The following is a 16,486-nucleotide window of genomic DNA, read 5'->3' as shown; positions in this document are numbered from 1 at the left end:
TTCAGTGTTGTGCAGGATATTCCAGGTGCAGAAACGGTTTGTAGATATCTACAAAGTGTCTGACTGGGACATTGACTGGGGTTGTGTTGACTCTATAGGTCCAGTCGGGAAGAGCTGACATCTTCATTATACTGAGTCTACTGATCATGGAAGTGAAATACGTCTCCTATTAGGTAGGTTTTCTTTGCCAGCTTTCCACAGCATTTGGTAGTTTTCTGATACAGATTTGTCTTTACTTGTTTATATTTTTACACAAGGATTTTATTTATTTTCCTTTTGTACCCTTTTGTGAAGGGTATTTTCTTTTCTTTTAAGTTCCCCTCATTCATTGGCAGCACAGAGAATACGCACCGCGTGTTGCATTTTGACCTGTACTTCTTGTTATCATAATCCACTCTCCTCAAGGCCTGGGATACTGTGCCCATTTCCGTTTGAACTTCAGAAATTAAGGGACTGAACAGTGTGACCACTGAGCTGCTGTGCCTCGGCTTAGGAGTCCCTGCTTAGCGGTAGCCAGCTTGCTCCCCGGCCGGGGGCACAGGGCTCACACCACCGCCTTGTTCTCACCAGGGCCCCAGAGACCAGGGTGTGGCGCTGGGTGTGCTGCCCATGGATGCTGGTTCCTGGCCGCAGTGAGACAAGAGCTTCCTGTCCCCAGGATCGATGTGCCGCTCCCTGGGGAGGAGGATGCTCCCTGCCCGCTGCCGGCCCAGCAGTGGCCTGGGTGCCTCCTCTGACCTTCTCCTTTGGTCGTGCGCACAGAGCTGCATGGTCTGGACTTTTCCTGGGGCTTGTTCTCTACTCCCTCAGGGCGTGTGTTCCTGAGGCCTGTTGTGCACAGGATCGTCCTTTACGGGGCTCATGGGGCGATCACAGCCCGCTGTGCTGTGTCACAGGCTCGCGGGGTTTGTGGGAGGAATTGTGCACAGATTCAGACACACAGGTGCCCTCGTGAAAGGATGTGCGAGATGTCGGGCCTTCCCGGGGAAGGAGCTGGGAACACAGGACACGTCTGGAGACTACAGAATTGCTGGGCGAAAGGGAAAAAGTGTACAGATAGACACGCACTACATGAATTGTTGATGGGTAATTTTTCCTGTAACGAGAAAGTAGCTGAAAAAATATTGCAAAGGTAAAGATGACGTATTAATACACATTGTTTCAATATTTTAAGTATATCAGAGTGAGGAGTTATTACAGTTTTACTTTCCTGGCTTTAAAGGAAGACAAATTATCTATAATATATTTAAAATACACTTCTTTGCTTATCTTGCTTTCAAATGAGAATATTACCATGATTGGCATTTTCTCATAACAGAGCTACAATCTTAAATATTTTTAAATATGAGCTCGTTGAAACATTTTTGCAGGATTCCAATGTGGCCAGTATTGTTAAACATCAATAATGAATCCAGGCCCCAACCAAATTATTGGTAAGAATCTGATATGAATATATCATGAATCAGTTTTAGACAATCCAAGCACAATGGTGATTTTTAAAATAACAGCATTGCATGCTGCTTAAAGCATTTAACATGAAATATACTCAACTTAAAGCTTCATCATATTAAAGACCTAAGACAATGACAGTTTTGTAAATTAGATACATTCATTGCAAACAGATTTTCTCCTTTAAAAATGTAAAATCTGAAAACATCTTAAGTTTGTATATGTCCATTCAAAAGGTAAAAGTAAGATATCTATACCTTAGTTTTATTATAAACGTCTTTCCCAGCAGAATTGATATTTTTATCTGTAGCTTCTTCCTTGCTCACTCCTTTATTTTCTTGTTGTTTATTGTGTAAATCAGAAAGTATGTTTCTGCGTCTCTCTCGCAGATTTCAGTTCCTTTCTCACGGCGGCCGTGGGCAAGGGGTGCGGCCTTGTACTCGGCGCGTCTTCATCTGGATCAGGAGTTTTCGCTGAGAGCTCCCTGGACAGTTTCCACTTGCTGCACACAGTCATCCCGTCATGGGAACTGCGTACAGATCTGTGGTCTCTTTGCACCAGGACACTTCTGCTTTCAGCCTGGGGTATTTCCCAATTTCATTTTACATTACATCTAATTCTAATAAGATAATATGTGATTTTCAGGTATGTATTATAAACTAACATGTTTTATACATATGTGTACACGTATTTCAGCATTTGCTAAATGTCGTTAGTTGTGGGACGGTGGCTGGTTGCATTTGATCTTGATGACCATTGGGGCACCAGTAGTAACCCTGGTGGGAGCACAGGCCAGGTGGTCAGCAGTGGAGATGGCGACAAGTGCTCAGATTTTAGATGCGTTTTTGCCAGATTCACAGGTGTGACACCTGTGCTGTCACACAAGGTCCTTCGTGCAGAAAAGCCCTTCCTTGATTTCCTGCTCCATTGTTGTCATCTTGAAATTCTTTTTACTTCACAGTTTTATTGACATATAGTTGATGTAATATAACATTGTTTGAGTTTAAGGTGTACAATGCAATGATTTGATACACATGTATATTGTGAAATGATTACCACTGTGAAATGATAAGGTTAGTTAACACCTCCATCACCTCCCATAATTACCATTTATTTGTGGGGAGAACATTTCAGAGCTACTCCCTTAGCAACTTTCAAGTATACAATATAGTGTGTTAACTATAGTCACCATCCTGTCCATTAGATTCACTAGAGCTTACTCATCATGTAACTGGAAATTTGTAGCCTTTGACCAACATCTCCTCATTTCCTCTGTAACTAAGCAAAAGGGGCGCCTTCTGCTCACCACAATCTCATGCCAGTCAATTGCACACAGGCCTGTGGCTGAGAAAGGAAAATTTATGCAGTTAGCTAGCATAATCGGAAGATGGCGGACTAGTGTCCGAAAGAACCACCTTCCAATCCTACAGAACCTTGAGGCAGTTTATGGAGGGGAGATGGGCAGGGAAAGAGAGGGTTTAGGGATGTCAACCATCTGGTGTGACAAACTGCAAGGCGCCGATTTATCTCTTTGGTCTGTCATTCATGATGGGTAGCAGTGCAGGATTTTTCTTTCTGGAGGTTGTCATGTTCCTGGGGAACTCAGAGAACAAAGTTGTCTTGTCACAGCTGGAGGATGTACATAAGCAAGAGTCTCAGAATGAGCAGGTGATGTATTTTGCACCAGGGAGAGGTGCTTAATCACGTAGGCTGCGTGCAGGCGAGAAGGTATTCCCAGAGACTAGTGAGTCAGGGTCCTGGTTACAGAATTGCTTCCTTTCCTAAGCTGGCTTCCCTCATGCTAACTTCAGATCTAGCTGTTAGACTCCCACCACCAGCCCCTGGCAAAAACCATTCTGTTCTGTTTCTCCGAGTTTGGCTCTTTTAGATTACACATATAAATGAGATTTTACAGTATTGGTCTTTCTCTGTCTGACTTATTTCACCCAGCATAATGCCCTCCAGATCCTTCCTTGTCACAAATGGTAGGATTTCCTTCTTTTTTTATGGCTGTATAATATTTCCTTTTCTGTATATACCTCATGGTCTTTCTCATTCATCTGTTGCTGGACACTTCGTATGTTTCCAGGTCTTGGCTATTGGGAAGAATGCTGCAGTGAACATGCGAGTGCAGAAATCTCTTCAAGATTCTGATTTCGTTTCCTTCGGATATATACCCAGAATGGGTTTGCTGGATTACATGGTAGTTCTGCTTGTAATTTCTTAAAGGTGTCCAGTGTGTTGATTGATCCATTTATGTATTTCATATGATTACCATCATAGCTGTAGATAACACTTCTATCACATCACATGATTATAACTTCTTTTGTGGTGAGAACATTTAAGAACAGATCTCTTAAGAATTTTGAAGTATATAATCTAGTGTTTTTGCCTGTAATCACTGTGCTATGCACTGGATCTTGAGAACTTATTCCTTTTCTAGTTGCACGTTTTTACCCTTTAACAACATCTCCCCAATTCCCCCACCCCTCTGCCCCTGGTAACCACCATTCTACTCTCTGTTTCTATGAATTCAACATGTGAGATTCCATATATGATGATGTCATACGATATTTGTCTTTCTCTATCTGGCTTATCTCACTAAGTAGAATGCCCTCAAAGTCCACCCATGTTGTTGCAATTAGCAGGATAGCCTTCTTTCTCATGGCTGAATAATATTCCCTTGTGTGTGCATACACCTCATTGCTTTATCCATTCATCCATTGATGGACACTTGGGTTGTTTCCATAGCTTGGCTATATTACTCGCTGTAATAAACATGTGAGTGCAGATATCTTTTCCATATCCTGTTTTCGCTTCCTTTGGATGTATAACAGGAAGTGGGATTACTGGAGCATACGGTAGTTCAACTTTTAGTTTTTGAGGATTCTCCGTATTATTTTCTATAGTATTTGAACCAATCAACATCCTCACCAACAGTGCACAAAGCTTCTTTATTCTCCACAATGTGGCCAACACTTACCACTTGTCTTCTTGATGACAACTATTTGAACAGGTGTGAGGTGATAGCTCAACGTTGTTTTGATTTGCATTTCCCTAATGATTAGCGATGTTGAGTATTTTTTTAATGTACCTGTTGGCCATTAGGATTTCTTCTTTGGAAAAATATCTATTCAGATCCTCTGCCCATATTTAAATCGGATTATTTTGGGTTTTTTGCTGTTGAGATGTATGAGTTCCTTTTATATTTCGGGTACTAACCCCTTCTCCACTCTACAGTCTGTGAATTGTTTCTCCATTCCGTACGTTGTTTTTACATTTTCTTGATTGTGATTATGCTGTGAAGAAGCTTTATAGTTATAGTTTACAGCTATATAGCTTTATAGTTCCAATTGTTGATTTTGCTTTTGTAGCTTGTGCTATCGATGTCATATCCAAAACGCAATTGCCAAGACCTGAGTCAGGAGCTTCTTCATGTATTCTCCCAGGAGTTTTAGGATATCAGGACTTAGGGTTAAGTCTCTAATCCACTTTGAGGTAATATTGTGAGTGGTGCAATTTAGGGGTCCAATTTCATTTTTCTGCCTATGAGTATGCAACGTTTCCACCACTATTCATTGAAAAGACTATCCTTTTCCCATTCACAATAGCATCAAAAACAATAAAATTTTTAGGAATACATTTAAGCAAGGAAGTGAAAGAACTGTACAATGAAAACTACCAGACTTTGGTGAAAGAAATTGAAAAAGATAGAAACACGTGGGGAGATATCCTGTGTTCATGGACTGGAAGAATGAATACTATTAAAATGTCCACAATCCCAAAGCCATCTCCAGATTCAGTGCAATCCCTATCAAAATTTCAGTGGCACTTTTCATAGATAGATACAGAAAAAACAATTCTAAAATTGGATGGGACCACAAAAGACCCCAAACAGCCAAAGCAATTTTGAGAAGGAATAAATCTGGAGGCATCACACTTGCTGACTTCAAACTACATTACAAAGCTATAGTAAATTATGCCAATGGGATAGTGGCACAAAATGGGCCTAGAGAACAAGGGAGCAGAATAGGTAGCCTAGAAATAAACCTCTGCATGTGAGGTCATGTAATTTTTGATAATGGAGCCAAGAACACATAATGGGGGAAAGCATATTCTCATCAACAAATGGTACTGGGAAACTGGGTAACTCCTTCTAATGTTTTGAGGAACTTCTAAACTGTTTTCCATCATGGCTGTACTAATATATATTCCTAGCAGCAGTGCAAAAGGATCTCCTTTTCTCCACATCCTTGTCCACACCAGTTTTCAACTATAGCCATTCTAACAGGTGTGAGGTATTATTTCATTGTGGTTTTGATTCACATTGCCCTAACGAGTAATGATGTTGAGCATCTTTTCATGTACCTGTTGGACGTTTGTACGTCTTCTTTGGAAAAACATCTGTTAAGCCCTTCTATCCATTTCTTACTCAGACTGTTTTGTTTTTGTTTTCTTGTTATTGAGTAGTATGAGTTATTTATAAACTCAGAAGATGACTTGCTAATATTTTCTCCCATTTTACAAGCTGCCTTTTCATTTTGTTGATTATTTTGCTGTGTGTAAGTTTTTAGATAGTTGTAGTCTCATTTGTTTATTTTTGCTTTTCTTGTCTTTCCTTTTGGGGTCATATCCAAAACGTCATTGCCGTGACCGATGTGAAGGAGCTTTTCTCTTATGTTTTCTTTTAGGAACTTTATGGTTTCAAGTCCTACATTTAAGTCTTTCATCCATTTGGAGTTAATTTTTGGGAGTGGTCTAGTTGGGGGTCCAATTTCCTTCTTTTGTCTGCGGTTAGCCAGTTTTCACAACACCACTGACAGAAGAAATTATTCTTTCCCCATAGAGTATTCTTGGTTTCCTTGTGAAGGATTAGTTTACCATATATGCATGGGTTTCGCTGAGGGCTCTTGATTCTGTTCTGTTGGTTTCTGGGTGTGTTTTAATGCGGGTATTATACTGTTTTGATTACCATAGCTTTGTGGTATAGTTTCAAATAAGGAAGCGTGATGCCTCCAGATTTGTTCTTCTTTCTCAGGATTGCCTTAGCTGTTATTTGGGGTCTTTGTGACTCTATAGATATCACTGAAATCTGGTTGATTGATGGTGCTGTTGAGGTCAACTGTGTTGTTACTGATTTTCTGCCTGCTGGATCTGTTCATTGCTAACAGAGTGATGCTGAAGTCTCCATCTATGATGGCGGATTTGTCTATTTCTCCTTGCAGTTCTATCAGTTTTTGTCTCACACGCTTTGATGCTCTGTTGTTAGGTACGTAGATAGTAAGGATTATTACGTGTTGGAGTATTGACACCTTTGTTATTATGGAATACCTTATCCCTGATCATTTTTCTTGTCCTAATGTCTGCTTTGTCTGAAATAATATAGGTATTCGAGGTTTCTTTTAATTTGTGTTAGCAGGATATATCTTTGTCTATCCCTTTACTTGTAATTTGTGTATATCCTTAAAGTGGGTTTCTTATAGGGAACATATAGTTTATTTTGTGTTCTCTGACAGTCTCCATCTCATAATGGTGTACTCAGACCATTCACATTTAGTCTGGTTATTGCTGCATTTGAATTAATATCTGTCACGTTTGTAATGGCTTTCTACTTCCTTCTTTTCTCTTTCTCTGCTTTAAACTGAACATTTAATTTTATTTCATTTTGTCTCCTTTCTTAGAGTATCAATGATAGTTCTTTCTAAAACGTTTTTAGTGTTCGTCTTAGACTTTGCACTATATGTTTACAACTAACCTAGGTCCACTTTGAAATAACGCTATACTACTCCATGGGTCGTGCAAGTCCCATGTAACAGGATATTCGCAATTCCGCTCCTGCATTCCTTATAAAATTGTTGTCGTTCATTTCACTCATGCCTATGCTGTAATCACATCATTACTATTAATTTGAACAAACTTTTACCTATTAGGTCAATTAAGAATAAGAAAAAGAAAAGATTTATCTACCTTCATTGATTCCTTCACCAATGCTCTTCTTTACTTTATATAGAGTCGAGTTTCTGACCTATATCATTTTCCTTCTCCCTGAAGCACTTCTTTTTTTTCTTTTTTTTTTTTTACTTTTTATTAAGATGATGATAGTTTACAACCTTGTGAAATTTCAGTTGTGCATTATTGTTAGTCATTTTGTAGGTGCTCCGCTTCACCCTTTGCGCCCTCTCCCCACCCCCCTTCCCTTGGTAATCACCAATCAGTTCTCTTTGTCTCTATGTTCACTTCCACGTATGAGTGGAGTCATACAGAGTTTGACTTTCTCTATCTGGCTTATTTCACTTAACATAATACCTTCAAGGTCCATCCATGTTGTTGTGAACGAGACGATTTTATCTTTTTTATCGCTGAGTAGTATTCCATTGTGTATGTATACCATAATCTTCTTTATCCAATCATCTACGAGGTTGATGGATGTTTAGGTTGCTTCCACATCTTGCCTATTGTAAATAATGCTGCGATGAACATAGGGGTGCATGGTGCTTTTGGAATTGCTGATTTCAAGTTCTTTGGATAGATACCCAGTAGTGGGATGTCTGGGTCGTAAGGTATTTATATTTTTAATTTTTTGAGAAATCTCCATACTGTTTTCCATAGTGGCTGCACTAGTTTGCATTCCCACCCGCAGTGTATGAGAGTTCCCTTTTCTCCGCAACCTCTCCAGCATTCATCACTTTTTGTGTTGGTTATTTTTGCCATTCTAACAGGTGTAAGATGATATCTTAGTGTAGTTTTGATTTGCATTTCCCTGATGACTAGTGATGGTGAGCATCTTTTCATGTGTCTATTGGCCATCCATATATCTTCTTTGGAGAAATGTCTGTTCATGTCCCCTGCCCATGTTTTGATTGGGTTGTTTGATTTTTTGTTGTTGAGCTGTTTGAGTTCTTTATATATTATGGAGATTAACCCTTTGTCAGATAAATAACTTGTAAATATTTTTTCCCAACTCGTGGGCTGTTTGTTTTTTTCAATCCAGGTTTCCCTTGCCTTGAAGAAGCTCTTTAGTCTGATGAAGTCCCATTTGTTTATTCTTTCTATTGTTTCCCTCGTCTGAGGAGTTATGGTGTCTGAAAAGATCCTTTTGATACTGATGTCAAAGAGTGTACTGCCTATATTCTCTTCTAGAAGACTTAGTGTTTCAGGTGTAATCTTTAGGTCTTTGATCCATTTTGAGTTTATTTTTGGGAACGGTGAAGAAGAATGGCCAATTTTCCTTCTTTCACATGTGGCTGTCCAGTTTTCCCAGCACCGTTTGTTGAAGAGACTTTCTTTCTCCCTTGTAGGCCCTCAGTTCCTTTGTCAAAGGTTAGTCGTCCATAGATGTGTGGTTCTATTTCTGGGCTTTCAATTCTACTCCATTGATCTGTGCACCTGTTTTTTGCACCAGTACCATGCTGTTTTGACTACTGTAGCTTTGTAGTGTGCTTTGAAGTCAGGGATTGTGATGCCTCCAGCTTTGTTCTTCTTTCTCAGGATTGCTTTAGCAATTCAGGGTCTTTTGTTGCCCCATATGAATTTTAGGATTCTTTGTTCAATTTCTGTAAAGAATGTCATTGGGATTCTGATTGGGATAGCATTGAATCTGTAGGTTGCTTTAGGTAGTATGGACATTTTAACTATGTTTATTCTTCCAATCCATGCGCATGGAATGTCTTTCCATTTCTTTATGTCGTCATTCATTTCTTTCAGGGAAGCCTTGTAGTTTTCGTTGTATAGGTCTTTCATTTCCTTGGTTACATTTACGCCAAAGTATTTTATTCTTTTTGTTGCTATTGTGAATGGGATTGAGTTCTTGCGTTCCTTTTCTGTTATTTCGTTGTTGGAGTATAGAAATGCTACTGATTTATGAATGTTGATTTTGTATCCTGCAACTTGCTGTAGCTGTTGATTACTTCTAATAGTTTTCCCATGGATTCTTTGGGGTTTTCTATATATAAGATCATGTCGTCTGCAAACAGTGAGAGTTTCACTTCTTCATTGCCTATTTGGATTCCTTTTATTTCTTTTTCCTGCTGAATTGCTCTGGCCAAAACCTCCAGTACTATGTTGAATAAGAGTGGTGAGAGTGGGCACCCTTGTCTTGGTCCCGTTCTCAGAGGGATGGCTTTCGGTTTTTGCCCATTGAGTATGATGTTAGCTGTGGGTTTGTCATATATGGCCTTTATTATGTTGAGGTACTTTCCTTCTATACCCATTTTATTGAGAGTTTTTGTCATAAATGGATGTAGGATCTTGTCGAATGCTTTCTCTGCATCTCTTGAGATGATCATGTGGTTTTTGTTTCTCATTTTGTTAATGTAGTGTACCACGTTGATTGACTTGCGGATGTTGAACCATCCCTGTGTCCCTGGTATAAATCCCACTTGATGATGGTTTATAATCTTTTTAATGTATTGCTGTATTTGGTTTGCCAAACTTTTGTCGAGGATTCTTGCATCTATGTTCACCAGTGATATTGGCATGTAGTTTTCCTTCTTTGTGTTGTCCTTGTTAGGTTTTGGGATCAGGGTGATGTTGGCTTCATAGAATGTGTTAGGGAATGCTCCACCTTCCTCAATTTTCTGGCATAGTTTGAGAAAGATAGGTATTAAATCTTCTTTGAATGTTTGGTAGAATTCTCCAGAGAAGCAGTCTGGTCCTGGGCTTTCATTTTTGGGGAGATTTTGGATTGCTGTTTTGATTTCTTTGCTTGTGATTGGTTTATTCCGATTCTCTATTTCTTCCTGCTGAAGCACTTCTTTTAATATTTTGTGTATGGCATGTCTGCTGGCAAGCAGATCCCTCAGTTTATTTGAGAAACTCTTCAGTTCCTCTTTCCTTTTGAAGGATGGCTTCACTGGATGTAGAATTCTCCTCTTCTCCTGCATGTCTTCTAATGAGAAGGGCACTGTACTTCTTACCCTTTTTGCACTAAAGGCTTTAGCTCCTCTTGGCTCTTTCAAGAGTCTCTCTGTCTTTGGGTTTCTGCAGTTTGAGTATATGCCTAGATGTAGATGTTTTGGTATTGGTTATTTGTGGTGATCTCTGAGCTCCCTGGATCTGTGTTTTGGAATCGGTCATCCCTTTGGGAAAGTTCTCAGCTATTGTTACTTCACATATTTTTCTTCTCCTCTCTCTTTTTCTTTTCCTTCTGTTATTTCCATTGTGGATAGGTATTACTTTTGTAATTGTCCAAAATTTTCCATATCCTGTTTCCCCCCACACACTCCCATTCTCTCTTTTTGCATTTCAGTTAGGAAAGTTTCTATTGGTGTATGTGCAGATTCCAAGATCCTTTCCTCAGCCTTGTCCATCAAAGGCATTCTTCACTCTCTTACAGTGTTTCTGGTTTACAGCATTTTCTTGTGTTTCTTTCTTACCACTTCCTCTCTCTTCTTACATTCCTCATCTGTTGTTGCATGTTGTCCGTTTCTTCCATTAGTGTCCTTAGCATATTAATCACAGTAATTTTAAATTCTAAGTCTGATAATTCCAAAATCTCTGCCATATCTGAGCACGGTTCTGATGCTTGCTCTGTCTCTTCTGACTGTATTCTCTCTTGTCTCTAGCATGTCTTGTTTTTTTTGAAAGGTGGACATGATGTACCAGATAATAGAAACTGAGGTAAATAGGCCTTTAGCTTGAGGTGTCATGTTAACCTGGCTAGCGTTCTGGCTGTGTGTCTAGTCTCTACTGTAGTGGCCACTGTACATGACAGGGCATCAGATTCCTCTAATGTCCTTATTTTTTGTCTCCTCTCTTGCCCTGAGCTTCTTTATGAACTTTTTCATATGGTCTGTACCTTGTGGCTTTTCTGCTTTCATTAGTGGGTCATAACATATTAGAAACTATCAATCTAAAAAAAAAAAAAACCTCGCTCTTCGCTCACTGGAATGATGATAGAAACCACCAGGGCATCAGTAAGAACTTCTTTGTTTTATAGCTGCCGTGGGATTTATTGCATCAGGAAAACAGGTAGCGCTAAAGTGGAGTTCGGTAAGGGTTCAGGGTGTATACAGCACGTATTTCTGTTTAAGAGCTCTGATGCTTTACGTGGGCTGGACTGAACTTTCGGAAGTGTAGTCTATGTAAAGAATATTACAGACACGCCAGGTTTTGTCTATAGTCGCCTCCCTCACTTAACCGTGGACTTCATGTCTTCTTTGCCATAGGAAGTGGAGAGGCTGCCGGTTTTTAAGCCTGTGCCTTTGTCCTCACAAGCCCTGGGTGGACTGAGTGGGAGTCAGGTACACAGGTTGAAGATGCTTTATCTGGGACTCCTCTTAGTATTGTCATAAGTGCTCCTTTATCTTTCTCATTCCTGTTTCTAATGTGGATACTCCCAAATTAGTTCTAGGTGATAATGTTTTACTTCTGCTGAGAATGATCTTTTATTTCCCTGACCTCTTTCTTTATTTAGGAGATATTTTACTTTTTAGAGTATTTGGAAAATACTGTATATTTCAATGAATATTTCCCCATATATAAAGCCTGCCATCTAACATTGCTTAAATTGGTACCTCTGCAATAAAGAGAAAATAAATTTTTCTTTAATTTGTATGTTCTACATGCGCTTTGCTGCTCCTTACTTTATTCCTAGGAGTTACCCAGTAGAATTGAACTAATTAGCAATTTTTATTTCTATTGAAACACTAGAAAAAAGTGTTTGTGGCACATGGAATTTGTAGTTAACTTGGTCCTCCTAAGCATTTTTATAAGAACTGCCTAGCCTAAGTCCGGGCTCTGCAGTGAGGCTGGTCTCTGCCCAACAGGGAGAGCAGAGTCCTCCCTTGTCACCCATGGGGAAGAAACGGAAAGAGCCAGGTGCTGCTGAAGAAGCCGGAACGTAATTTCCAGTTAAACGTCGCTTTTTAATTTGTATTTTAAAATCACATGAATCAAGTTAGACTATGACCAAATATGGCTTATTTCAGCAATGAGGCTAGTCAGATATTAGAAAATCTATCATCGTAATCCATTGTGTCTCCAAAATGAAGGAGAAAGTCCCACGATTACATAAATAAATAGAGAAAAGTAATTTGGTAAACTTTAGCCAGAATTTCTAATAGAAAGTCTAAGTAAAATAGAAATAGAAAAAAAAAATACCTCAATGTAATACTCGGTTTCCAAAAAACTGTCAGCAAAGGGTACGCTAAGTAGCAAAAGACTGAAACTATTTTGAGTAAAGCCGGGACTATACAGACTTTCCTACGATTTCATTATTATTTGACATTGTTTCAGATATTCTAGATCTGATCTGTTCAATAGGGTAGCTATTAGTCACATGTCGCTATTTACATCTAAAGTAGTTAAACTTCAATAAAATTTAAAGGTTTCTCAGTCTCACTAGGCACACTGAAAGTGCCCTACAGCTACGTGTGCCTAGTGGCTACTGTGTTAGCACAGCTGTAGAACATTTGCATCATCAGAAAACTCCATGGGCCATGCTGTTCTAGAGAATGAAGTCAGAGAAGAATATCTGTATGTATAGTATGAAAGATGAGATTAAATGATCCATCTCTTTTGGTTAACATATGTTTATATACGTAGACAACCCAGGAGATTTTAGTAACCAAAATGTATAATGAACGAGCCAATTTAGATCCAACAGAAACACACAATGAATAATTTTCTGTGTTATAGCTGTATACACCTAGAAAGGGAAATGAGACAAACATTACATTTACAAGAGCTGAAAAAACAACTCACAAGCCAGACACAGAAATAGATCTACTGCCTGATTTCACTTATGTGTGGAATCTAAAGTAGTCATACTCATAAAAGCAGAGTAGAGTGGTGGCTGGGTCTAGGGGGGTTGGCGGGAAATGGGGAGACGTGGGTCAAAGGGTACAAAGTTCCAGGGCTGTAGGATGAACACGTGCTGGTGATCTAATGCCCAGCATGGTGACTGCAGCTCACAATCCTGAATCGTGTCCTTGAAATTTGCTGAGAGTTAATCTTCAGTGTTCTCAGCACAAAAAAATCATAACTGTGTGAGGTGTGGATATGTTAATGAGCTTGATTCTGGTAATAATTTCGCAAAGTATACATATATCAAAACATCGCCTTGTAGTCTTTCTAGTGAAGACCACGTACCCAGAAGCTCCAGAAAAGAGGAGAGACTTATTCCACTATAAACATTAAAAGTGTAATTTTAGAAAGAGAAATATAAATCAATTTATTCTGATATTTCCACTTCAACATTAAGACTAAAGAGTTTGTTCTCAACTTCCTTAATTTTATATTCATCTCTCTTTTATGCTGAAATCTCAGATGCTAATTACATTAACATAATTATTTCTTTACTTTCTTCTACGATATATATCTTACAGTTTAAAAATAACAATTCCAGTATTATTACTAACAAATATGATTATTGAATGTCATTTACAATTTCTTTTGGATTCCTTTTGTCTTTGGGGTATCTCCTACCAGTTTTGTGCAATTCCTGTGCCTTAAGAAACCTGGAATAATTCTCTCTGTTGCTCCTGCCAACAGCTGATTTATATTTGAGTCATTTGTTGTATTTTTTTTTCATGTTTTAGGAATTTTTTGGTGTAATTTTTATAATTATGAAAATAATTCCAAAGTGAAAATGATGAAACACATTCGGAGAAGTCTAGCTTCCCCTCCTGACCCCCAACCACCTATTCCTTCTTCTTAGAGGTAACCATTTTTATTAGGTCTTAGTTTCTACTTCCATTGTTTATTTTGAAAACATAAACAAGTAGTCATATCTGGTCTTATATTGCCCCTTTGTTTCGTGAAAAGTACCTCCTGTAATACTGTCCTGAACCTTGCTCGTTCCCGTCCTGGTGTGTCCTGGAGATCAGTCCGTAGCAGTATATGGAAACCTTCCTCATTTCCTTTGACAGCTGCATGGGGTTCCATTGCTCCAATGCACCATATTTTATCCAGGAAATCTTTTATGATGTGACTCTTGCTGGCAAAAGTTATTGCTGCTGGGTGTGTGGGAAAAAAGTACTCCGAAATAATAGGAAATATATATTTTGGCCTCTGCTCCCAGTTCCTGGCACAGAGCTCCTGAAACCTTGTGCTCTCCTAAATGATGGAAGCACCAGTAGCATCTTCTGTTCTAGCATTTGTTCTTTGAGCCTGGGTCCTGACACAGAGCTCCCGAATCCTTTGTAATTTCCTGGGTGATAAGAGCATCCCTTGTTCTAACGAGGTGACTCTTCATGGGTTCCTGAATAACTTCAGGATCTGAGCTCATCACCAGAAAGGCCAAGGGGTGATTAGAAGTTTGGCACTTTCAGTCCTACCCGATCCTCCAGGAAGGGCAGAGGGTCAGGAAATGGAATTAGTGTCCATCAGACCTATGTGATGACGCCTCCATAAAAATCCCAGTAGTACAGGGTTTGGAGAGCTTCTGAGTTGGTGAACACGTTTACACACCAGGAGGGTGGCACATCCCAAACCCACGAGGACAGAAGCTCCTATGCTCAGGGCCCTTCCTGACCTCGCCCTATAAATGTCTTCATCTGGCTCTTTATCCACATCCTTTATTATGCCCTTTAATAAACCCGTAAATGTAAGTGTTCCCTGAGTTCTGTGAGCCATTCTAGCAAATTGTCACACCCAGGGAGGGGGTCATGTGTGCCCCAGTTGATAGCTGGTCAGTCCGAAGTGCAGGTGACAAACTGGCCCTTTTCAACTAGCGTCTGCAGTGGGGCCAGTCTCGTGGGACTGAGCCCTTAACTTGTGAGCTGTGGTGCCCACTCTAAGTAGTCAGCGTTAGAACGGAGTTGAATTGGGGAAGCCCAGCTGGGGTTGGAGGATGGCTTGGTGTGTGGAGCACTGCCGGGGTCCAGCCTCGGCAGAGTCCAGGTTCCCACGGGAGAGATGGCGCCGGCGAAAACCTGAGGGAGGGGGAAATAAAGAGGACGTGAGACTTGGGTTGGTGTTAGCAAGTCCGCCTTTACTGTGCACAAGTGTTGTGTATATATTTTTCAGGATTAGTACAGAAATGGTTCTATGAATATTCTCAGAGACATAAGGAAGTAAAAAACGAGCACAAGAATATTTATTAGCATTCTATTCTATAGAGCATAAGGTTAATGGTAGTCTTCTCCGCAATTAACTAGTGTTTGTTGTCTCTAAGCTAAAGGCGATAGGTACCTAGACACCTGTTGTAATTCATGGCAAAGTTAAATCAAAGAGAGAAGGTCCAGGCCTCCGGACAGGACAGCAGTCCGTCTGGTTGCATCCTGGTGGAGCCATCCCTGCCTCCCTCAATCATTTACGCCATTAGTGTAGATGGTTAATGGGAACAAAAGGCGACTCCAGGGTGTCTTATCCCCAGGGCTATCTGCATTCTCAGCGGGCAGTTAAACATCTTTACTTTTTCGTGCCCTTTAGGGGGTGGAAGCATTCCTTTGTCTTTTAGATTGTAGAGCTAACAGTCCCTTAAGCACACTGCCGGAGAAAGTATCATTTTGTTAGTAAAGTAAAGGGCTGAAAAGCTAAGCTAAACTATATATCTTCAGGATAAAAAACAGAAATAAGTATAAACATAACCTTACTAGAAAGCGTGCATATAATTCAGAAAATATCAGGGGTGTCAGCGGCCATTCTTCACCGAGGGGCATTCTTGCACCCCTCGGCCATTCTACTCATCAATCATTTATTATTTATTGCTTTTAGGAGAAAACCTCTATAACATTTTAACAGAAAGCAGAAGGTCCAGAATAATATGTAGATACTTCTTGATCATCCAATCAACCAACTTAGAAGGACGATGCATATATATATTTAGACAAAGAACTGGAGGGAGAAGGAAACATTAAGCAGACAGAGGCCATAAACCTAACTCGACATCTTATCTGGGCAGGATTCCTTTCCGATTGTCTCAAATGGACTGTGTGCTCCTCCCATAATTAACTGAAAAATATCTTGAAAGTTACCTGCAGGTGGTCACATTCTCTTACTATATCTAATTTTCCCAGGAGGTAGTGCCTCCCAAGCAGCCACCCCAAAGGAGTGAAAACTGGAGGTTAAGAAAGGAAAAGGAATGAAGGGCAAT

General features: G+C 39.8%; 1 protein-coding gene across 2 annotated transcripts in view; it reads left to right on the top strand.

The window, feature by feature from the left end:
- The window catches only part of LOC138922184 (protein phosphatase 1L-like), a 43,063-nt gene extending 27,119 nt beyond the window's left edge, over positions 1-15,944 (top strand). The window contains exons 2-4 of one of the 2 annotated variants that reach the window (XR_011435260.1): positions 99-173; positions 1,839-2,033; positions 13,989-15,944. Coding sequence is in view for 1 of the 2 variants with exons in the window: in XM_070259016.1 (XP_070115117.1) it covers positions 99-173 (75 nt within the window). In the remaining variant the exon portion in view is untranslated. Of the gene's footprint in view, positions 1-98; positions 174-1,838; positions 3,488-13,988 lie in introns of those variants that run through there. The other variant, XM_070259016.1, reaches the window with a different exon arrangement.
- The last annotated feature ends 542 nt before the right edge of the window (positions 15,945-16,486 follow it).

This window comes from Equus caballus, unplaced genomic scaffold (genome assembly GCF_041296265.1).
Source record: "Equus caballus isolate H_3958 breed thoroughbred unplaced genomic scaffold, TB-T2T haplotype2-0000564, whole genome shotgun sequence".
Lineage (NCBI taxonomy): Eukaryota > Metazoa > Chordata > Mammalia > Perissodactyla > Equidae > Equus > Equus caballus.
The sequence above is the reverse complement of the archived record's forward strand: the minus strand, read 5'-3'. Positions and strand labels throughout refer to the sequence as shown.